Below are 25,778 nucleotides of genomic sequence, written 5' to 3'. Positions count from 1 at the left end.
AATCATGTTTAATAACACACACACACACACACACACACACACACACACACACACACACACACACACACACACACACACACACACACACACACACACACACACACACACAACCCACAGCAGAGGAATCATGTTTAATAACACACACACACACACATAACCCACAGCAGAGGAATCATGTTTAATAACACACACATAACCCACAGCAGAGGAATCATGTTTAATAACACACACATAACCCACAGCAGAGGAATCATGTTTAATAACACACACATAACCCAAAGCAGAGGAATCATGTTTAATAACACACACACATAACCCAAAGCAGAGGAATCATGTTTAATAACACACACACACACACAACCCACAGCAGAGGAATCATGTTTAATAACACACACACATAACCCAAAGCAGAGGAATCATGTTTAATAACACACACACACACACACAACCCACAGCAGAGGAATCATGTTTAATAACACACACACATAACCCAAAGCAGAGGAATCATGTTTAATAACACACACACACACACACACAACCCACAGCAGAGGAATCATGTTTAATAACACACACACATAACCCACAGCAGAGGAATCATGTTTAATAACACACACACACACACAACCCACAGCAGAGGAATCATGTTTAATAACACACACACACACACACAACCCAAAGCAGAGGAATCATGTTTAATAACACATACACACACACAACCCAAAGCAGAGGAATCATGATTAATAATACACACACACACATAACCCACAGCAGAGGAATCATGTTCTGAACAGATCCGATGTGTGTGTGTGTGTGTGTGTGTGTGTGTGTGTGTGTGTGTGTGTGTGTGTGTGTGTGTGTGTGTGTGTGTGTGTGTGTGTGTGTGTGTGTGTGTGAATCATGTTCTGAACAGATGGAGAAGTTGAGATAAAACATCTCTGAATGTCTTAAACTGAGTTTAGAGTTGAAAGTCTAGTTTTGCTCGTATCATCCAGACATGTTTCAGTGAGTCTCATTGTGTCTCATATTTCCTCTCTCTTCTCTGTGTATCATTGTGTGTTTCTCTTTATTTCACTGACAGAAGTTCAGCTGTGTTATTAATGTAATGAAGAGACAATAAGAGACTCTAGAACATCTCACTGTCACTGATTTATCATGCAGCTCAAAGCATTATGGGTAGAGTCTCTCATCAGTCTATTCTCATTCATCAACACAGTTCCACTGATCCATTATAATAAACCCCAAACCCAGGATAGAGTGTGTGTGTGAATGTGGTCTGGACTGTGTGTATGAGGCTCACTGTGTCAGAGACGCTGTAGAAGGACAGAGTTCCTGCACTGTGATCCACACACACTCCTACTCTACACACTCCTGTTCTCAGACTGCTGAAGATGGGCTCTACAGGGAGTTCAGTCACTATGTTATTGTGTATGAATGAGTAACTGGAGGAAGAGCAGGACAAACTCCAGGACTGATCATTATATCCAAACACACACTCATCACCCGATCCCTTCCTGCTGATGCTCTTATATGACACTGATATACACACATACCCACTCCACTCAATCTCCCAGTAACAGCGTCCACACACACTCTCTCTACACAACACCTGCTCATAATAATCATATCTGTCTGGATGATCAGGATACGGCTGGACTCTGCGAGTGTTAGTAATCACTCTGTTCCTCTCAGACAGACGGAGGAGTTTATGTGCTGTGTTCAGATCCAGAGTGAGGCGATGAGAATCTGATGGAGAGAAAACACACATCAGTGAATTACAGAAACTTTCTATCTTGAGTCTTCATTTCAGATCTGACTCGTTCATTTAGGATTGTAAGCAACCAATGATAATAAAGCACTAAAGAAATATCATTCTGTAACAGCTTTTGTCCTGAATGAGGTTCTGGCTGAAATCGCCATGGTTACCAAACAGAAAACAGAGGATTCTTATGTTCAAATATTTCTGTAATCAGGAATTATGAAACTCTCTGATCTTAACAGTTTTTTATTAGCTTTGCCACAATTTTCACAAGCAAGTTTTACGTGTGTGTGTGTGTGTGTGAGATAGACAGAGAATGTGTGCATGTGTGTGTGACAGAGAGAGAGAGTGTGTGTGTGTGTGTGAGAGAGAGAGAGAGAGAGAGAGAGAGAGAGCGAAAGAGTTTGTGTGTATGTGAGTGATACGTGTGCATACGTGAGTCTGTGTCAGAGAGTGTGTGTGTTTGTGAGAGAGAAAGTGTGTGTGTGTGTGTGTGTGTGTGTAGACGTACATTTGTGTAGTCCTGCTGTAATCCTGATCTTTCCTCCATGATCCACACTACAAAACACATACAGTTAATCAGTAAACACTCTTTCTCACACACACACACACACACACACACACACACACACACACACACACACACACACACACACACACACACACACACACACACACACAATCACACACTCTCTCTCTCTCTCTCTGTCTCTCTCTCTCTCTCTCTCTCTCTCTCACACACACACACACACACACACACACACACACACATTCTTGCTGAAAAAAACTAAACTTTGCCCTCACACACACACACTACAACATAGTCTTACACACTGGTGCAATACATTCAGAACAACATTTTCAAAACTGGTATGTTTGCTTGTAAAACCGTCTCACACACACCTGCTCTTCCTCATCCTCCTCTACACACCTGCTCTTCCTCATCCTCCTCTACACACCTGCTCTTCCTCATCCTCCTCTTACACACCTGCTCTTCCTCCTCTTACACACCTGCTCTTCCTCATCCTCCTCTTACACACCTGCTCTTCCTCCTCTTACACACCTGATCTTCCTCATCCTCCTCTTACACACCTGCTCTTCTTCATCCTCCTCTTCCTCCTCTTACACACCTGCTCTTCCTCATCCTCCTCTTACACACCTGCTTTTCCTCATCCTCCTCTTCCTCCTCTTACACACCTGCTCTTCCTCCTCTTACACACCTGCTCTTCCTCATCCTCCTCTTCCTCCTCTTACACACCTGATCTTCCTCATCCTCCTCTTACACACCTGCTCTTCTTCATCCTCCTCTTACACACCTGATCTTCCTCATCCTCCTCTTCCTCCTCTTACACACCTGATCTTCCTCATCCTCCTCTGACACACCTGCTCTTCCTCATCCTCCTCTTACACACCTGCTCTTCCTCATCCTCCTCTTACACACCTGCTCTTCCTCATCCTCCTCTTCCTCCTCTTACACACCTGCTCCTCCTCTTCCTCCTCTTACACACCTGCTCTTCCTCCTCTTACACACCTGATCTTCTTCATCCTCCTCTCCCTACTCTTACACACCTGATCTTCCTCATCCTCCTCTTCCTCCTCTTACACACCTGATCTTCCTCATCCTCCTCTGACACACCTGCTCTTCCTCATCCTCCTCTTCCTCCTCTTACACACCTGATCTTCCTCATCCTCCTCTGACACACCTGCTCTTCTTCATCCTCCTCTTCCTCCTCTTACACACCTGCTCTTCCTCATCCTCCTCTTACACACATGCTCTTCCTCATCCTCCTCTTCCTCCTCTTACACACCTGCTCTTCCTCATCCTCCTCTTCCTCCTCTTACACACCTGCTCCTCCTCTTCCTCCTCTTACACACCTGCTCTTCCTCCTCTTACACACCTGATCTTCCTCATCCTCCTCTTACACACCTGCTCTTCTTCATCCTCCTCTCCCTACTCTTACACACCTGATCTTCCTCATCCTCCTCTTCCTCCTCTTACACACCTGATCTTCCTCTTCCTCCTCTGACACACCTGATCTTCTTCATCCTCCTCTTACACATCTGCTCTTCATCATCCTCCTCTTCCTCCTCTTACACACCTGCTCTTCCTCATCCTCCTCTTACACACCTGCTCTTCCTCATCCTCCTCTTACACACCTGATCTTCTTCATCCTCCTCTTCCTCCTCTTACACACCTGATCTTCCTCATCCTCCTCTTACACACCTGATCTTCTTCATCCTCCTCTTCCTCCTCTTACCCACCTGCTCTTCCTCATCCTCCTCTTACACACCTGCTCTTCCTCATCCTCCTCTTCCTCCTCTTACCCACCTGATCTTCCTCATCCTCCTCTTACACACCTGCTCTACCTCATCCTCCTCTTCCTCCTCTTACCCACCTGATCTTCCTCATCCTCCTCTTACACACCTGCTCTTCTTCATCCTCCTCTTACCAGGGTTCCTGCAGGTTTCAGTAAGTCAAATTTAAGACCTTTTTAAGACATTTTAAGACCAAAAAGATTGGAATTTAAGACCTACACGGCGCATAACCAAAAAAATTTTTATTTAAGGAATTCTGAAAAAATATTTTTATTTCAATGAATTCAGTAATTGAAAAAGCATTAATTTAATTTACAGACAAAGCAATCACATTAGTAACCTTCCACACCCAACAACATGCCAAATGCCCAAAACCTTAGGCCTAAAATGAAAATAGGCTAAAACAAACTTGCCCTCTAATAATATATTTCATCTCATATTTATTTACATTACGAAGCAGCATATTAATAGCCTAATAGAGATTGAACAGGCTCAGAGATTTTTTTTTGAAAATTGTAGTTTGCATATTATACTCTAAAAACACATAATTATAGCTGATTTTAGTTGATCATAACTAGAGATGAAATGGCATGAACATTTATTTTCACGATTATTATGAAATCAATTTACAGAGTTTGTCGAAACCCCGCAAATAACAAATAAAATTATCAATATGCAAGTTTTGTTTACATAAACATCAAAATACTATTAAAAATGATGGGCAGATTTTAAAGGAGTGTCTTGCAACATGTTATCTACTAATATGTACAAGTTCAAATAAAAAGATAAACCTCACATATTTCAGCCTTTAAATATTTTTTTATAAAAAGAATGAGTCAAAAAAGATGAATTACTGACATTTACAATGCACATCCGCTTATCTAATATTATTAAAGGTCCCATTCCATGGATTATTTTTATTATTTAATAATGTTTCCAGGGGTGCCCTTATAATGTTAGTATGTTTTTTAGATCAAAAATTGTTATAATTTAGAAATAAAAGGCATATTTCCTAGTAGGGCTGTCCCCGACTATGGATTTTCATAGTCGAATCAGAATCGTCATGTCTTGCCTATAGTCGACTAATAGTCGAATCATGTGTATGGGGGCGGGGCTTTAACGTTTCAAAGCCGCGATGTACAGAAAATCACACAAAGATATAGAAGAAAATGTAACATAACTCCAGAAAGCCACACTGCAGACAGGATTTGCATTTCACATGCAAATCAAATTAAATCGGCTAAATTACCTGTGCGAGCAGGCCAGCCTACAGCACAACATCGATGCACCGAAAAAATAAACAATTAATTTACTAAATTAAATTAGAACAGAATATACCTTTCTAATAAATAAAAATAAAAATACAAAACGAAATAAATCAGAATCACAAGATGAGCAAATGTGTGCAAAATGCCTAAAGTGCAGAGGAACATATATTCAAAACACAAGCCACAAATAGTTAGATTAGATAACCCTGACAGATTAATAAATAAAATACAAATAAAGAAATTATAAAAATAACGATAGTAGCCAGAATTTTCAACTTTGTCTTTTTAACTGCAGAAACAACAATAAATGCTAAACTGGAGGCAGTCTTTTTAGCTAAAAATGTTCACAGCATCCAAAAATCAAATTAGAACCGGCTGAAAAGTTTTGAAATCACTTGTACCCGACCTGATCAAGAGACCAAATCCAGTCTTTCACTCTGTCTGTGTCCGTTGGAGTCTTTTCAAATTGTGCGCGCGGATAAAATACATTCTAACGTGAAACCCAGTCTATGCGTGAAACGTGTTAACGTTGGCCGGCAGAAGTGCGATTATGGTTTTCCTGATGCTAAATCCAGCCTTGGAGAATATCCTTTCTGATGGTGTACATCCACACTTTAGATTTTCTTATCCCAGACATTGTTAAAGATTTAAATCCTTGCCGCGAAGACGCTCCTCTGTCGGTCACGGATTGAAAGTGAAACTTAAATCTGTCACGGGGTGTTTGGATTTATTCACGCACGTTAAAAAATATTTATTAAAAGCTTCTTTCTTTGCACATTTTTATATACAGCATTATCATAATAGGCTGAATATTAACGACATAAAAGCTAGTTCTATGTGAAATCAGACATTGAGCGCCCTCATATAGCCAAAGTGGCATGATCCTCGTTTCATAACACCTCTGCGAAGATTCGACCGTGAGATCGGTAGTCGAATCAGGCTCCTCTTATCGAAGCATCGAATCTTCGACTATTCGGGGTCACCCCTATTTCCTAGCCTGATTTCATTCCCTGGTTTGAACACTCTGTTTGAAGGGGCGTGTCTGCTGTGAGACTTCAGTGTAAACGCCCTCTGCTGTGATTGGCTGACATGCTTGCATATGAAATATCTGGCATTACATGTGGAACTATCTGGAAAACTTTTACTATTACAGCTATTATACGTTTTTACTATTACAGCTATCTGGATTAACGAATCGTGAGAAGTTTTTTAAGTATTTAGATCTCTTTCAATCACATAAAAGGATGCAGTGATGAGCACTGAGCAGATGACAGTCTGTTGATCGCGTGAAAGATCTTATCATTGCAACGCAGTTTCTGCACTATCACTATCATTCGTTGTGCAGTGTAACAGCGTCATTGATTTCATAACGAGTTTTGGCAAGTGTCCAGATAAACTCGCGCTGTGTGATTGACAGCTTGGACGATTGGAAAGGGATTGTTCTTTGATCACTTTCTGTATATTAATCACAGTTTAAGTAAGATTATTTTCATCCTACTAAGAGAAACGAACGATGTGAAGAGTGATCGCTACATTAAATCACTACTTACCGCTTGCTGGAATATAGTTGAAATTGTCCCCTTCGTCAGTATGAGACGCTGAGAGAAGTCTGCTTGATATTATTCCAGGTTAGAAAAACAGTCCGTGGTGAAATGGACAGAGCAAACTAACAACTTCGAATTAAACTTTTGCGGTATCCGATTATAGATAAACATCAACCACGTCTGTTGACATTTCGCCATCAATACGCCTGTGTTCCTGTGGGCGGAAGTTACGGTTCTAGTGACATCATTAAAGCAGGATGTAGAGGGGTGTAGTCCAATCCAGCCGTTTTTTGTAGTCAACTTCTGTTAAATAAAATATCTCGCTTGGCATTGAACTTTGAGCTTTATAATTTTACAGATATTATTTATACTCTAACAACAACATTACACACTAACTAAAGTTTGAAACATGGGATCACATAGAACGGGACCTTTAATAACATTTGGTCTGATTTTCCTGTGGCGTCTGTCGTTGCTAAGCAACCATACAATGCACTCTCCACAGCAACAAGGAAGATGTTGTCCATCTGGCTGCGGGTGGAAAGAAATTGCACGCTGCTTCAATAGCGCTTGCCGCGTGCCCACATTTTAATAAACTTGAGCACGCAAAAAGACGCGGTATGTGAACTGCCTGTTGGCGAGCGACCTCATATCAAGCCCCGGGCTACTGGTAGCACGCGAGCGAGCTCCGCTTTGTAGGCTAACTTGTGTTGTGTTGAAGGCATTAGTGATGGCCGGTTCGTGAACGAATCGTTCTTTTGAACCGGTTCTTTTTAGTGAACTGGTCGAACCAGTACACTAAATCGGACTGAATCGTTCGAAACAGTTCACGTCTTGCGTCTTGCGTCAGCGCTGATCCACAAGTTAAGTTACTCACTTTCGGACATGCCTGAGTCCTGACAGTCCCTTCGACTCAAAATAAACCAGTATCCCGGAGTAGGCATATATGTTACTCCAGTAAATCCAACAGTTCACTGAACTGAGACATGTTGTGCTGAGAGAAGTGATGAGCACGAGCAGTTGATACTGAGCATGCGCGCACTGCCGAACGTACAGGTACAGCGGTTCTCGGATCACCAGTACAGAACTGTGAACTGTTTCTTTCGGACGCGTTCGATACGGAGAACCGATGAGCTGATGAGCTGAGCATGCGTGCACTTTTTTCAGAGGGACGAAATGCATGTTTCTTAAGTATTTTATTGAACATCAATAAGTGTAACAAAATAAAACATGTTAGAAACATGTTTATCACATAGGCTACTGCCTGTTCACTGTATTATTTTAAAGATTGGAAACAATGAATGGATGATAAAACTAAACATTTATTATTATACTAAAACATTATTTACAGGAACAGATAATTTAATTTCTAAGTAAGGTGATATACGTTTTTGACGTAGCCTAAACTCTTTCCAAGGTTTTAAAGGGTGCAAATGTTTATAATGTGTTAATCAAAACATAACGTATTAAATATACTGGAGACATGCATCGAGTTTTTAGTTTTGTCGACTGATTTAGCCTAGTAAGGTTTCAGTAGTTTTCAGCTCACACACAGGCATGCTACGGTTCTCGAGTCAAGAACTGGTTGTTGCAGCAGTTCTCGGATCACCAGCACAGAACCGAGAACTGTTTCTTTCGGACACGTTCGATACGGAGAACCGATGAGCTGGAGAGACTGCGCATGCGTGATCGCACCGTCTCTGAACCGAACTTTCTTTTGGCCAACTGATGCTGTGTTTATATACTGTCTATGTGCTGTGCTGTTACATGAGCACGGGTGAACCAATGACTTGAATGAGGGGCCGAATTCGGCGAAATGTAAGTTTATTTAATTGCACATAAAATAAAAATGATGAAGACCAGTTTATTCACTTTAAGACATGTAAAACATCTGCGTTTGCGCATCGCCTTAGGCCTACTACAGGGTTCATTTTCAAAACGTAAATGTAAGAAACCTATCCAAAATGATTATGACGATGAGTACATTATTTAACTTAAGTTATGATTACAAATGCCTTTATTTGAATGTATACGCCGGGATAATAGAATTGACGTCATTACGTGATGACGTAAAAGAACTGGTGAACCGGTTTTTTGAACCGGTTCATTGAAACGAACTGTCCGAAAGAACCGGTTCGCGGAAAAGAACCGGACTTCCCATCACTAGAAGGCATCACATGTTCACAGTACTGTGCACTGTGACCCGGGGCTGCGTTGCATTCTCAATTATTGGTTCCGCAACTCTTTATATATACTACGTTATTTAATCGAAATAATCGTGGTTGACAAATGAAACTTTTGAGGAAAAATACAATACGGAGAAGTTACATACAGCACAATTTTTAAGACCCAGACATCAAAATTCAAGACTTTTTAAAGACTTTTTAAGGTATTATTTCCAAATTAATAAATTCAATGCTTTTAAGGCTTTTTAAGACCCCGCGGGAACCCTGTCTTACACACCTGATCTTCCTCATCCTCCTCTTACACACCTGATCTTCTTCATCCTCCTCTTCCTCCTCTTACACACCTGCTCTTCCTCATCCTCCTCTTCCTCCTCTTACACACCTGATCTTCCTCATCCTCCTCTTACACACCTGATCTTCTTCATCCTCCTCTTCCTCCTCTTACACACCTGCTCTTCCTCCTCTTACACACCTGATCTTCCTCATCCTCCTCTTACACACCTGATCTTCTTCATCCTCCTCTTCCTCCTCTTACACACCTGCTCTTCCTCATCCTCCTCTTCCTCCTCTGACACACCTGCTCTTCCTCATCCTCCTCTGACACACCTGCTCTTCCTCATCCTCCTCTTACACACCTGATCTTCCTCATCCTCCTCTTACACACCTGCTCTTCCTCATCCTCCTCTGACATACCTGCTCTTCCTCATCCTCCTCTTCCTCCTCTTACACACCTGCTCTTCCTCATCCTCCTCTGACACACCTGCTCTTCCTCATCCTCCTCTTACACACCTGCTCTTCCTCTTCCTCCTCTTCCTCCTCTTACACACCTGCTCTTCCTCTTCTGACACACCTGCTCTTCCTCATCCTCCTCTTACACACCTGCTCTTCCTCATCCTCCTCTTCCTCCTCTTACACACCTGCTCTTCCTCATCCTCCTCTTACACACCTGCTCTTCCTCATCCTCCTCTTCCTCCTCTTACACACCTGCTCTTCCTCTTCCTCCTCTTACACACCTGCTCTTCCTCATCCTCCTCATCCTCCTCTGACACACCTGCTCTTCCTCATCCTCATCTTACACACCTGATCTTCCTCATCCTCCTCTGACACACCTGATCTTCCTCATCCTCCTCTTCCTCCTCTTACACACCTGCTCTTCCTCTTCCTCTTCTGACACACCTGCTCTTCCTCATCCTCCTCTTACACACCTGCTCTTCCTCATCCTCCTCTTCCTCCTCTTACACACCTGCTCTTCCTCATCCTCCTCTTACACACCTGCTCTTCCTCATCCTCCTCTTCCTCCTCTTACACACCTGCTCTTCCTCATCCTCCTCTGACACACCTGCTCTTCCTCTTCCTCCTCTTCCTCCTCTGACACACCTGCTCTTCCTCGTCCTCCTCTTACACACCCGCTCTTCCTCATCCTCCTCTTCCTCCTCTGACACACCTGCTCTTCCTCATCCTCCTCTTACACACCTGCTCTTCCTCATCCTCCTCTTACACACCTGCTCTTCCTCATCCTCCTCTTACGCACCTGCTCTTCCTCATCCTCCTCTTACACACCTGCTCTTCCTCATCCTCCTCTTACACACCTGCTCTTCCTCATCCTCCTCTTCCTCCTCTTACACACCTGCTCTTCCTCATCCTCCTCTTACACACCTGATCTTCTTCTTCCTCCTCTTCCTCCTCTGACACACCTGCTCTTCCTCATCCTCCTCTGACACACCTGCTCTTCCTCATCCTCCTCTGACACACCTGCTCTTCCTCATCCTCCTCTGACACACCTGCTCTTCCTCATCCTCCTCTTACACACCTGCTCTTCCTCATCCTCCTCTGACACACCTGCTCTTCCTCATCCTCCTCTGACACACCTGCTCTTCCTCATCCTCCTCTTCCTCCTCTGACACACCTGCTCTTCCTCATCCTCCTCTTACACACCTGCTCTTCCTCATCCTCCTCTTACACACCTGCTCTTCCTCATCCTCTTCCTCATCCTCCTCTTCAGCTCATTAGTTCAAAAATAAAGTATTTTTTTTATGTACTCTGACTATGTGTAAGATCTAATGACTAATTATTATAATAATGACTAATTATTAATGTGTAAGATCTATGTGTAAGATTGTGACTAATATTGAGTCAATATTATAAACACTACAGATCATTGGTTAGACACTACATAAAAAAAATATAGAGTCATTGTTGTGTCCAGTGATGAAACAAAAACCAAAGGGTCTCTTACACTCATTAAACAAAACCTTCCTCTTATTATTGAGAAATGTAGCAATGATAAATCTGGCAGGTTGAGCTATTTCTGTACAAGCATCCAGGGCAAGAGAATAGCTTTTGTTTCTGTCTTTGCCCCAGCAGTTTCTGATGCTTTTCTTTTCAGTGGTTCACTAATCAGTTGCTGCTCTTAAATGAGTCTGCACTTATTATTGGAGGAGACATGAATGCACTTGCAGATTTGATGATAAATCCACTACTATATTTTCCAAATCACAAGAGATAACATCAGTAAATGTTAAATCCTTTATGCAAAGCCTTAATCTCATAGATGTATGGCGTGTTCAGAATCCATTGGTTGGAGATTACACTTTCTTCTCTTCGAGGCATCAGACACATTCCAGAATAGACTATATTCTGTGTTCTTGTGAATTCAGGATGTGTTTTGAGAGCGTCACAATCCTTCCTGCTGTAATATCTGACCACAACCCACTGCTGGCCAAGTGTATTTACTGCTCACATGATAGATCTCCAAGATGGCAATTTAATATATCTCTTCTACAGGATTCAGGGGTTTTAACAGATTTCTTTTTGAACATAACCCTTAATAGTGTGGATAATCACATGATGGTATGGATGGCCACAAAAGGCTTTATTGGAGATTTCTCTTTTTCATCAAATTTAAACAAAGTATGAAAGAAACAAATTTGCCAAAGAGATCAAGTTGAAGAAAAAATGATTAAGATCTGTTGAAAATGTCTTAAAGAACTCTTTCTAATACTAGTCTAATATTAGTCTAAACTAAATGATTTGCTTTGAAGAAAGGCTGAATTCATTAAACATAGAGTCCGACGGAATTTTTATCATCGGGTGCAAAATAATAAAATAATAGAAAATAGGAATGATATATGCATCAGTGTACAAAGTCAGTTTGCGCTGGGTGCAAGATAAAGACTCCATGTGTTTCAGAGAAGACAGCTGTCTATACCCTCAGCAGTCAGCACTTACACTGCAGTACATACTACACTACACTACACACTACACACTACAGAAGACAGCTGTCTATACCCTCAGCAGTCAGCACTTACACTGCAGTACACACTACACTACACTACACTACACACTACAGAAGACAGCTGTCTATACCCTCAGCAGTCAGCACTTACACTGCAGTACATACTACACTACACTACACACTACACTACACACTACACTACACAGCTGTCTATACCCTCAGCAGTCAGCACTTACACTGCAGTACACACTACACTACACACTACACTACACAGCTGTCTATACCCTCAGCAGTCAGCACTTACACTGCAGTACACACTACACTACACTACACACTACACACTACAGAAGACAGCTGTCTATACCCTCAGCAGTCAGCACTTACACTGCAGTACATACTACACTACACTACACTACACTACACACTACACTACACAGCTGTCTATACCCTCAGCAGTCAGCACTTACACTGCAGTGCACACTACACTACACTACACTACACTACACACTACACTACACAGCTGTCTATACCCTCAGCAGTCAGCACTTACACTGCAGTACATACTACACTACACTACACTACACTACACTACACACTACACTACACAGCTGTCTATACCCTCAGCAGTCAGCACTTACACTGCAGTACACACTACACTACACTACACACTACAGAAGACAGCTGTCTATACCCTCACCAGTCAGCACTTACACTACATTACACACTACACTACACTACACACTACACTACACTACACACTACACACTACAGAAGACAGCTGTCTATACCCTCACCAGTCAGCACTTACACTGCAGTACACACTACACTACACTACACACTACACTACACTACACACTACACTACACACTACAGAAGACAGCTGTCTATACCCTCACCAGTCAGCACTTACACTACATTACACACTACACTACACTACACACTACAGAAGACAGCTGTCTATACCCTCACCAGTCAGCACTTACACTACATTACACACTACACTACACACTACAGAAGACAGCTGTCTATACCCTCAGCAGTCAGCACTTACACTGCAGTACACACTACACTACACTACACACTACACTACACTACACAACACACTACAGAAGACAGCTGTCTATACCCTCAGCAGTCAGCACTTACACTGCAGTACACACTACACTACACACTACACTACACTACACACTACAGAAGACAGCTGTCTATACCCTCAGCAGTCAGCACTTACACTGCAGTACACACTACACTACACACTACACTACACACTACACTACAGAAGACAGCTGTCTATACCCTCACCAGTCAGCACTTACACTACATTACACACTACACTACACCAGTGGCGTAGCCACGAGGGGGCCTGGGTGGGCCTAGGCCCCCTCATTTACATGTCCGGCCCCCTCAGATTTCTGATTGCTTAAAATAAAATAATAATAATAAGAAATTGTTGATGTGTTGTGATGCGCTAATTGATAGATTGACCAATCAAAATACTGCGTGGTAAAATGCGGCTGTTTTCAAACTTGTTTTGACATGTTGTGCGTAACCTATACGCTGTCATCTTCGCTCTGACACACCTGCTCTTCCTCATCCTCCTCTTACACACCTGCTCTTCCTCATCCTCCTCTGACACACCTGCTCTTCCTCATCCTCCTCTGACACACCTGCTCTTCCTCATCCTCCTCTTCCTCCTCTGACACACCTGCTCTTCCTCATCCTCCTCTTACACACCTGCTCTTCCTCATCCTCCTCTTACACACCTGCTCTTCCTCATCCTCTTCCTCATCCTCCTCTTCAGCTCATTAGTTCAAAAATAAAGTATTTTTTTTATGTACTCTGACTATGTGTAAGATCTAATGACTAATTATTATAATAATGACTAATTATTAATGTGTAAGATCTATGTGTAAGATTGTGACTAATATTGAGTCAATATTATAAACACTACAGATCATTGGTTAGACACTACATAAAAAAAATATAGAGTCATTGTTGTGTCCAGTGATGAAACAAAAACCAAAGGGTCTCTTACACTCATTAAACAAAACCTTCCTCTTATTATTGAGAAATGTAGCAATGATAAATCTGGCAGGTTGAGCTATTTCTGTACAAGCATCCAGGGCAAGAGAATAGCTTTTGTTTCTGTCTTTGCCCCAGCAGTTTCTGATGCTTTTCTTTTCAGTGGTTCACTAATCAGTTGCTGCTCTTAAATGAGTCTGCACTTATTATTGGAGGAGACATGAATGCACTTGCAGATTTGATGATAAATCCACTACTATATTTTCCAAATCACAAGAGATAACATCAGTAAATGTTAAATCCTTTATGCAAAGCCTTAATCTCATAGATGTATGGCGTGTTCAGAATCCATTGGTTGGAGATTACACTTTCTTCTCTTCGAGGCATCAGACACATTCCAGAATAGACTATATTCTGTGTTCTTGTGAATTCAGGATGTGTTTTGAGAGCGTCACAATCCTTCCTGCTGTAATATCTGACCACAACCCACTGCTGGCCAAGTGTATTTACTGCTCACATGATAGATCTCCAAGATGGCAATTTAATATATCTCTTCTACAGGATTCAGGGGTTTTAACAGATTTCTTTTTGAACATAACCCTTAATAGTGTGGATAATCACATGATGGTATGGATGGCCACAAAAGGCTTTATTGGAGATTTCTCTTTTTCATCAAATTTAAACAAAGTATGAAAGAAACAAATTTGCCAAAGAGATCAAGTTGAAGAAAAAATGATTAAGATCTGTTGAAAATGTCTTAAAGAACTCTTTCTAATACTAGTCTAATATTAGTCTAAACTAAATGATTTGCTTTGAAGAAAGGCTGAATTCATTAAACAGAGTCCGACGGAATTTTTATCATCGGGTGCAAAATAATAAAATAATAGAAAATAGGAATGATATATGCATCAGTGTACAAAGTCAGTTTGCGCTGGGTGCAAGATAAAGACTCCATGTGTTTCAGAGACACTACACTACACACTACACTACACACTACACTACACAGCTGTCTATACCCTCAGCAGTCAGCACTTACACTGCAGTACACACTACACTACACACTACACTACACAGCTGTCTATACCCTCAGCAGTCAGCACTTACACTGCAGTACACACTACACTACACTACACACTACACACTACAGAAGACAGCTGTCTATACCCTCAGCAGTCAGCACTTACACTGCAGTACATACTACACTACACTACACTACACACTACACTACACAGCTGTCTATACCCTCAGCAGTCAGCACTTACACTGCAGTACACACTACACTACACTACACACTACACACTACAGAAGACAGCTGTCTATACCCTCAGCAGTCAGCACTTACACTGCAGTACATACTACACTACACTACACTACACACTACACTACACAGCTGTCTATACCCTCAGCAGTCAGCACTTACACTGCAGTGCACACTACACTACACTACACTACACTACACACTACACTACACAGCTGTCTATACCCTCAGCAGTCAGCACTTACACTGCAGTACATACTACACTACACTACACTACACTACACTACACACTACACTACACAGCTGTCTATACCCTCAGCAGTCAGCACTTACACTGCAGTACACACTACACTACACTACACACTACACTACACACTACAGAAGACAGCTGTCTATACCCTCACCAGTCAGCACTTACACTACATTACACACTACACTACACTACACACTACACTACACACTACACTACACACTACACACTACAGAAGACAGCTGTCTATACCCTCACCAGTCAGCACTTACACTGCAGTACACACTACACTACATTACACACTACACTACACTACACACTACACTACACACTACAGAAGACAGCTGTCTATACCCTCACCAGTCAGCACTTACACTACATTACACACTACACTACACTACACACTACAGAAGACAGCTGTCTATACCCTCACCAGTCAGCACTTACACTACATTACACACTACACTACACACTACAGAAGACAGCTGTCTATACCCTCAGCAGTCAGCACTTACACTGCAGTACACACTACACTACACTACACACTACACTACACTACACAACACACTACAGAAGACAGCTGTCTATACCCTCAGCAGTCAGCACTTACACTGCAGTACACACTACACTACACACTACACTACACTACACACTACAGAAGACAGCTGTCTATACCCTCAGCAGTCAGCACTTACACTGCAGTACACACTACACTACACACTACACTACACACTACACTACAGAAGACAGCTGTCTATACCCTCACCAGTCAGCACTTACACTACATTACACACTACACTACACCAGTGGCGTAGCCACGAGGGGGCCTGGGTGGGCCTAGGCCCCCTCATTTACATGTCCGGCCCCCTCAGATTTCTGATTGCTTAAAATAAAATAATAATAATAAGAAATTGTTGATGTGTTGTGATGCGCTAATTGATAGATTGACCAATCAAAATACTGCGTGGTAAAATGCGGCTGTTTTCAAACTTGTTTTGACATGTTGTGCGTAACCTATACGCTGTCATCTTCGCGTGAGAGTTCATGCGGTGACAATGGCAGCGTTGTGCAAAGTACAATATTAGGCACGAACAGATGAGCGAGAAGGAGAAAATAAGCCATTTACATCTGAGTTTGCTTCAGCTTACTACAAGACGACAGCGAGTGAAGCGGCTAGGAGACAGAAACGCACATATTTCATCACAGGAATAGCGGTGAGACTTAACGACTCAGATCGGCACAATGCGCAATGACTTGTTTGCAATTGATGAACCGCCTTCACAACCAGAGATGACCACATTTCCTGTATAGCCTATATCTGTTGTATATGAAGAGTTTGGTTTCAAAACGCGATAAATCCATTATGAGTTTTAATTAATTTGATTAATTTGAGTAATAATGTGTTTTCTTTACCAAGAGAGTGGAAAGATGAAAACTACTATTTTTTGTTTAAAACTTTCACATAGCATATTTAGGTTATAATAACATAAAAATGTCAAATTTATTATAAAAAAGGATTAGTTTCCCCCCAAAATGCAATAAATTCATGACACTTTTTTTCCAAAATGCAATTAATCCATTGAATCAATATAAAAGTTATTTTTCATATTTTAACTGTTGAAAATACACAACAAAGTAAGTTGATCCACATATGACAGCCTCTGAACTTGGTCAATACGAATCTTATTTAACTTACAGGCACTGGACTAAAAATAACCGACATTAAATCACCATCGCTAAGAAATACGTCCTGGACTTTTTTGACGGCGAACAGGCTTGGTCCTGCTCGGTTTTCTTTGACTTTGTTGAACAGTTGAAAGTTTTTCAAAAGATCCCCTGGGGTCAAAGTGTCAGCGTGACAGAAGTTTGATGCTGTCGTGTGAGAACAAGCAACAGTCTGCATTTTTCCTCCTCCCGCGTGCCTCGTCTTCTTAATCTCCTCAAGTAGCCTACATGATTAGATTTCGATGGCTTACGTTTCTTCCCCACCGCAGAGACCACCACAGGGTCACCAATGCCGTCAAAATTATTATTATTATTATTATTTTTTTTTTTTTTGTGGATCACAAAGTAGAAGGAAAACTAGGATGCCGGGTTTATTCAAAGCGCCGCCGTTACGGTTTACAAAGCGTGGAATGGTGCGCTCACTGCGCTGTGATTAGTTGAGCTTGAGCGTATCGCATTCTGCAGAGAAAGGGAAAAGGAAAGGGAGAAAATATGACAAAATAACACGGCGGATATCGCATTTTACGTAAAATTAAAAATGGACTTTTCAACACCGACCAGATAGGCTACAATACTGATTTTTGCAGGAACTAAATATATAGGCTATATATATGTATATATATATATATATATATATATATATATATATATATATATATATATATATATATATATATATATATATATATAAAACGTTTATCGCGTTAGTAAGATGACATATTGACACTTTTTATAATCGCCCATGTAGACTCATGTAAAAGATAATAATCACCGATCTATGTCGTAGACTGCTATAGCCTAGGCTAGGCTATATATATATATATATTAGTTTCCCCCTCATTTTAAGATGGGCCCCCCCAAAAATAAAATTCTGGCTACGCCCCTGCACTACACACTACACTACACACTACACAACACTACACTACACACTATACTACACAACACTACACACTAAAACTTCACTACACTACACTACACTACACACTACACACCACACTACACTACACTACACTACACTACACTACACTACAATACACTACACACTACACTTCACAACACACTACACTACAGAAGACAGCTGTCTATACCCTCAGCAGTCAGCACTTACACTGCAGTACACACTACACAACACACTACACTACACAACACACTACACAACACACTACACAACACACTACAGAAGACAGCTGTCTATACCCTCACCAGTCAGCACTTACACTGCAGTACACACTACACTACACACTACTCTACACACTATAGGAGACAGCTGTCTATACCCTCACCAGTCAGCACTTACACTGCAGTACAAACTACACAATACACTACACTACACTACACTACACACTACACTACACACTACAGTGTTCAACACCTGTTATAGATGATGTGTAAACGCATGAATAAATCATTTACAACACTTTCTGCATCCCCTAATCTAAAGTGTAAACTGTTCATCACTTGTAAATGTGTTACACATCATTCGTAGATCTTTCTGATCTGTTACAAATGATCTGTACGTGTATTCAAGGCATTTACAACACGTTCTGCACCCTCTAATTGCTACATAGATACAAAAAAGTAACAATTTATGAACACATAGTCATGTTTTGTAAATGATTAGTTAATCATTTACTAATCACTTGTAAATGACTTTTAACACAATTTACAAAACAGACATAAAATGTTAGTATATCCACTTGCTAATCATTTATGAATGTTTTGTAAATGATTAGTTCATCATTAAATAACCACTTATAAATGACTTACAACTGAATGTTATTATAAAGTGTTACCAAAATACATTGTGTCATTGAAGGAATTAAAAAATGTATACTGTATATGCAGTTCTAATTCTGATATTCTCTTGGTTGGGAGTTATAATGTGTTGATGGGGAAAATAAGGTTTGTGGTTTAAATAAGAGTTCAATAGGAAGACAAGGTATCCAGAGAAATATGCAAGTTCTTGGTGGCTAGTTTAAAGGGAGAGCAGGGGTGGGTATAAGAGCCAGCTAACTGGTGTTGGTCTTATTATGGATCTTCTTTTCTCAGCTCTGTTTTTTCCTCTTCTTTATTTATCTTTTTTTTGCTCAGGACATTTCATGGATCAGAGTACTGCAATAGTTATACATGATACAAATGGCTGGTAGCACAACAAGATTTAAATACAGTTATTAATTTTATCTGTTGGAATGTAAAGGGTTTGAATAATATAGTTAAAACCAAAAAGTTCCTTCACATTTACAGTCCCTCAAGAGGAGACTTGGATTAAGAAACTCATCTTCTCTCCTCGGATGTTTCTCGCATTAAGTGTACATGGGTTGGCCACTGTTTTCACTACAAACTGCTGTGAAGGCAAGAGGGGCAGCGATTCTTCTACATAAGAACATTGCTTTTGAACCTGAATGAGTGATCTCAGATCCAAATGGTCATTATGTTATTGTGGCTGGAATTTTACAAACAGTCCCAGTTGTTTTAGCATGCATATGTGGCCCCAATTGGGGAAAAAAAATGTATATCATTTTTTTACCGTTTTTTTCTATACTCTAGAATCTTGATAGTCATCACATAGTTATAGGGGGAGATTTTAATTTGGTTCAAAATACAATATTGGACAGGTCTTCTTTAAAACACACCACGTTGTCAAACTGCCAGACTTCTAGAGACCTAAACTAAACAGATTGGCCTGTCAAATCCCTGAAGGTCAAGGCTTCCAACTAGTAAAGTCTTCTCTTTCTTTTCGCATGTTCACTGTTCATACTCGGGGATTGATTATTTTTTTCTTTTGGATGATAGAATGATACACACACTGTCAATTCCTGCGACTATCATAGTATAGTCATGGTGCGTTCAAATACGAGTGGGAAACTCGGGATATTTCTTTAAGCCCTGACATTTACGAGTTGTGGGCGTGTCAGTGAGAAACATGGCGGAATACCACAATACTTAAAGGTATTTAGCAGTGATATTGTCAGGCTTTTCTATTTACAGCGAAGTAAGCTAATTGCCTGCTCAGAATATGATGGCATTATAATATAACAGTGTGATATGTAACGATAAAGTTTGTAGTGTCTTAATAAATTAATTAAAAACATAAAAAAACTAAGTACACCTGATGCACATTTCTTTGTTCTTAATTTTCTAGAAATAGAGTTTAAGAACCTTGCTGTATTTTTGTGTAATTAATTAAGAGAAAGTACACTGCGATCTTACTCCGAGGAAAGTGACTTGAACGCAGTGCTGTCGTAAACACGAACTTCCCACCTCGTAAGTACGAACTTCCCAGGAGGACTTGAACACACCATCATCTCGATCATGCCCCCACCTCTTTGGATTTAAGGTTTACACAAGCCAGAACTTATTGGGGATGGAGATTTAGTTCACATTTACTTTCTGATAACAACTTCAAATATTTCCTCACATCTCATTTAAATATATATGTAAGCAATAAGGTATGAGAGGCTGTGCTGTAGCCTAACAACGCCCTTCAGCCGTTACTTATTCACGATACAGCACTCGCCTCGAGTACCTTATTGCTTTTATAAAACGGTTGCCACACAATACAAATATTAAAGTCGAAAAATATTTATCTATGCAACTTTCATGAAGTAAAATCACTAAAAGCATTCCTTCCGCTGGAAAAAATAGTCCCTGACCATAAACAGCAACAGAAGTTACATACATTATTTCGCCAATAGATGGCGGCAAAGGCTGTCTTACGAATGAGTCAGTCGGTAGAGAAGACTTTTATATTGAAAAGACTCAAACTTGTTTTCACAGAGAAGGAAGACGCAACTGACAGATGACTAACGTTATAGGCACGGGAAAACCCCTTAACGGTTAACTTAACTGTTAAAAGGACAAGATATCGCAGCGGACATTCAAACGGATTATTTTATTATGAATATAGGACTGACCTGAAGGAAAATGCAATTTCTACTGTGAATGCAGGTAACTTTACACACGCTTTCTCGATCTCTCACAATTCTCCACTATACGCTGATTTCACGCAGCCGTTATTTTGAAATCGAAAGTGAGGCTCCAGTGGGAAGAAAACCGGAAGTGTCGCCTTTAATCACAGGAGAGTCGTGAATGCGATGGCGTATTGTTGTGTTTAATGATGTTGTGTCAATTCTAAAACTGTACATACATTTCTTTCATACTTTAGACTATATACAGTGAAATTCATTTATGAATAATTTTTTTTTATATAATTCATAAAGTTAAAAAAGAAGCAGGAATGAACTATATACATATCCTATATTGGATATTAACATCCAATAGTGTAAATTGTGGCAGCAGCTTCAGGTTGGTAGTCCAAGGCATTGTTGTTTATCTTTACTTCCGGGATTCTTCCCACCGGAGCCTCACTTTCGATTTCAAAATGGCGGCTGCATGAAATCAGCGTATAGTTTCAATGAACAATATCAATGAGATCACACATGTGTTAAGTTGCTAAGAGTGGTTGCTAGAGGTGTTGTAGTGATACAGAGAACCGTTGGGTGAAGCGGTCATAGCCGTGTTTTATCGTGAATAAAGCACAGCTATTGACCATTCAGAACCAAGGATTGGAACTAACCGTTTTATAATTTGAAATAAATTACAATATTCTGAGATCTGAGAATGGCAGGATGGCAGAAAAGTTAATATTTAACTTTCCAAACTGCACCCCCAATATTCTCTGACCCCTTCACCCACAATTTATTAAAAAAACCGTCTCCAATTTCATTCAAAGTATAGCTTACTTCTAACTCTAATTCTAAGTTGAAAAGCAATTGTTGAGTGTTACGCCGGTTTCACACTGCACGCGTTAGCAGAGCGTAAGCATCGCTTATTTTTTCCGGTGCCCCTGTTTACAGATTAGAGCATTCACAACGCACGCAGAGGCGGCGCGGCAGCGCGTAGCAGAGCAGAAGCAGCAGTGATGCAGCAGATGTGTGTGTGTGTGTGTGTGTGTGTGTGTGTGTGTGTGTGTATATATATATCAGTGGTGGCTGCTGGTCTTTCAAAGAGGGGAAGCTCATTTTCAGCCTACATTGTTTATAAATGTCCATTCAAATTGTTAAATTGTTAATGTCCAATAAAATTGTTAAATTGTTAATGTCCATTAAAATTGTTAAAATTGTCCTTTTATTTATACGTAAATTCTGCCCTACGTTCCTTTTCAAGAAAATGCTCTGTGACCCTGTCGCACCAACTAGGCGTCTTTTCCAGTGACTTGACCAGTGTCCTCTCAATGGCCAGCAGAGTTAGGTATAATTGTATAAATGTAATAATATAATAAAGGTATAAATAATAATATAATAAAGTATAATAATACTAATACTAATAATAATAATTTATATATTTAAATAATTGTAATTTATTTTATTATTACTAATAATAATATTAAAAATATCATAAGTAATAGTATAATAAAGGTATAAATGTATAATTGTGTGAAATGTATGATGAAAATTGGCTAGCAATTTCGACAAGCAAATACCAAGAAATAGGTTGCAGCAGTTTGTCTTTCGACTACACTTGCAAAATCCGCGCTGGGACTAAGCTCGAGTAGCTTCAGCGCCAGTGACTTTTTATAGCATGAAATCGCTGTTAATCAAAAGGAGACGCAGCCTTTCGACAGACCATCCAATCATCACGCAGAAGCCCGGAGTCCGGGCCAGCCCACTCCTCATTCACTGCAGAGACGCTGAGCGTCCGCGGGCGGGACATAATCGCAGCATTTATCCAATGACCGTCAGTTTCGAAGCACTGAAAAAAACTGTTCAAAGCGGCTCCACTGAAGTCACTGGACGCTGGGCTTCAACAGAGAAATGCACTGTGACGCTACGGGAATGAATGAGAAGGAAATCGAGTCAGCCGACCTGCTATATGTAACTGATTATGAACAAACTCGTCTTTGAGATGAACGTGTTCTAACGCATGTTTAGTCAATAAAATGTTAACACAATAGTACATATTCGACCATTCATTTTTTGACATTATAGGGGAAGCCGAGCTTCCCTTGCAGGGAGTCTGTTGCAGGCAAACCTCCTTTCCTTAGTTTCTCGGGTACTATAGGGTGTGGTTGGAACTAGGAAGTAGATAAAAGCAGTGTTTAGGGTGGATGAATTGTTTGGTTGGCCCGGTTAGCGTGCGTCAAGTGCGAGCTGGTAAAAGCTATTCACACAGGAATTAGAATTCTCATCTTCTGCATCAAGCACAGCTTGTTAAAAGTTGGACGAGAGTAGTTCATTCATACTGTTTGGCGCATCGCCTTTGTTCTCAGCTGAAAGCAGGGATGGTAAGCGCCTATTATCGGCAGCATTTAATACACAAAGTATGATGCCTTGAACTGATGAAGTGAAGTCACACGTTAACATCTCTCTCCTGGTTCTCAGCTGTGAGCTGGAGCAACGAGAGCTTTTCATTCACACTGGCGACATATTGCTGTTTGTAGCTGTAAACAGCAATGGTAAGCATCTGTTTATTGACTGTTGTGTGCAATTTAGGAAGCTCGGTAACCGAGGCCGCACTTTAACAGAGCTATCCTCCTCGTTCTCACCCTCCTTGGTCTCAAACGGGAAGCCTAGTAGCCGAGCGGGGCACCAGTAGTTAAAGCAGAACTCGGCAACTCTAGCGAACTCTAGTCACTTCTTCGCTGATTTTCCCTTTTGTTGTCGCATGTTTTCCCCACGAGCTCCCCCTACAGCTGTGGGTGGGCTAATATTTCACAACACGGTCGTAAAAAACTCACTTGCGGCGGCCTCCTCCCCCTCTCTACCGCTGCTCATGTGCGTTTGTTTTGATCAAAGCAAGCCAACTGTATCATGTGGAGCTATGTCTACCGAGGTGGGTAATCTGGTAATACATCATACATGCGTGTGTGTTTATGTCGAATTGCCATAAAGCAATTTGTGTTTCGCGCTCGTTCTCGTTCTCGTTCTCGCTTCTCACGAGACTTCCAATTTCTATCTTGCCGGGACGGTAGTCCCCAAGTTGCAAGGTTGGTTTTCCGCCTGGGAACGCTGGGGGGAGCGGGGAAAGTCACCAATATCACCAGAACAGGTTGTTTAACCATCCAAATGATTTCTAGACAGTTTTATTAAGTTAAAAAAGTTACCAAGTTCTCCTTTAATGCAACTAAGAGCGGGGATCCTTAGTGCAAGGTAGCTATTCATTAATGTAATTATGTAATGATTTAGTTCATTAATGTGGGATGTACTGTGCTATTTGTTTGTGTCTTCCCTGCTTAAATGTGTTGAATTATTACTGTGGGTAAAAAATTATTTTATATATTTATTCTGTGTGGTATGTTGTAAGTGGGATATTATACAGTGTGAAACACTATTTTGTAACCCAGGGAAGGACAATACAAATAGAAAGAAACTTGTGCAGTTGGTTTTATGCTATGTGTGCTTATGGTATGTTTGTGATTTGTTGCAGAAACTGAGTGCTTCTGGGTGTAATTGTCGCTTTTCCCCCTATTGTAATTTTAAGAATTATACTGTACCTCCAAGGTCTATTGTACATTTTGTTTATTTGTTTTGTTTGTTTCTTTTCTGAAGGGATGTTTTTTTTTTTTTTTTAATGGTCCAGCAAACAGTATTATAACATTGCACAGCACTTGCCCAAAGCTAGCCTCTAGCGTCGATTTGGTGTGGTTTCACATGTACTATTCAGTTTTGAGCTTGCTGTGTACAGAGTTTATCTATTGGGGGTGCTGTGCTAACTGAGATTGAGGAGTCTGATGCACTGTGTTTCTGTGTGATAGTGAGGCCTTGCTGTTGGCCATTTGTGTGCGCCTCTGGACAGTATTATTTGCCAACCTTCAACATTTTAACCATACCATTTGTGATAATAAACTGAGATTTCATCGTTATTTGGCAATAATTTGGCAAACTCTGTGTGGCAAGGCGAGTTAGATCCCGCCCTATTATTTGTGGTTGTCACCTGAGCCTATTGGCAGCCATCCCTGGCCTATTTAAGGCGGAGTTCAGGCCACCTGGGTATGCGTCATTGTCACGGTCGTTTCTGTGTGGGTGCGCGCAGCTCTGCGGGAGGTATGTACCTAACTGTGTAGCTAATGTTGCTGCTAGTACACATGCACTATTAAAGTGGGGATGTATTTGCTTTAGCCAGGTGAGGGTCTGCATTGGTAAGTAAGCAATTAAGTAAAATGTATTTGTATAGCACTTTTCACAGATAAAAATCACAAAGTGCTTCACAACAAATGGAG

The 25,778-nt window shown here is 40.8% G+C and overlaps 1 protein-coding gene across 1 annotated transcript in view; it reads right to left on the bottom strand.

The window, feature by feature from the left end:
* Window positions 1-257: 257 nt before the first annotated feature.
* The window catches only part of LOC311081642 (protein NLRC3-like), an 81,676-nt gene continuing 56,155 nt past the window's right edge, over window positions 258-25,778 (bottom strand). Inside the window, exons 8-9 of the mRNA XM_084112235.1 lie at window positions 2,268-2,314; window positions 258-1,743 (exon numbers count right to left, since the gene is read on the bottom strand). Of these exons, the coding sequence (XP_083968361.1) occupies window positions 1,205-1,743; window positions 2,268-2,314 (586 nt within the window). The 3' untranslated portion in view covers window positions 258-1,204. The remainder of the gene's footprint in view (window positions 1,744-2,267; window positions 2,315-25,778) is intronic.

The sequence above is a fragment of the Abramis brama genome (assembly GCF_963993115.1).
Source record: "Abramis brama genome assembly, chromosome: 4".
In the NCBI taxonomy this organism is placed as follows: Eukaryota; Metazoa; Chordata; class Actinopteri; order Cypriniformes; family Leuciscidae; genus Abramis; species Abramis brama.
The sequence above is the reverse complement of the archived record's forward strand: the minus strand, read 5'-3'. Positions and strand labels throughout refer to the sequence as shown.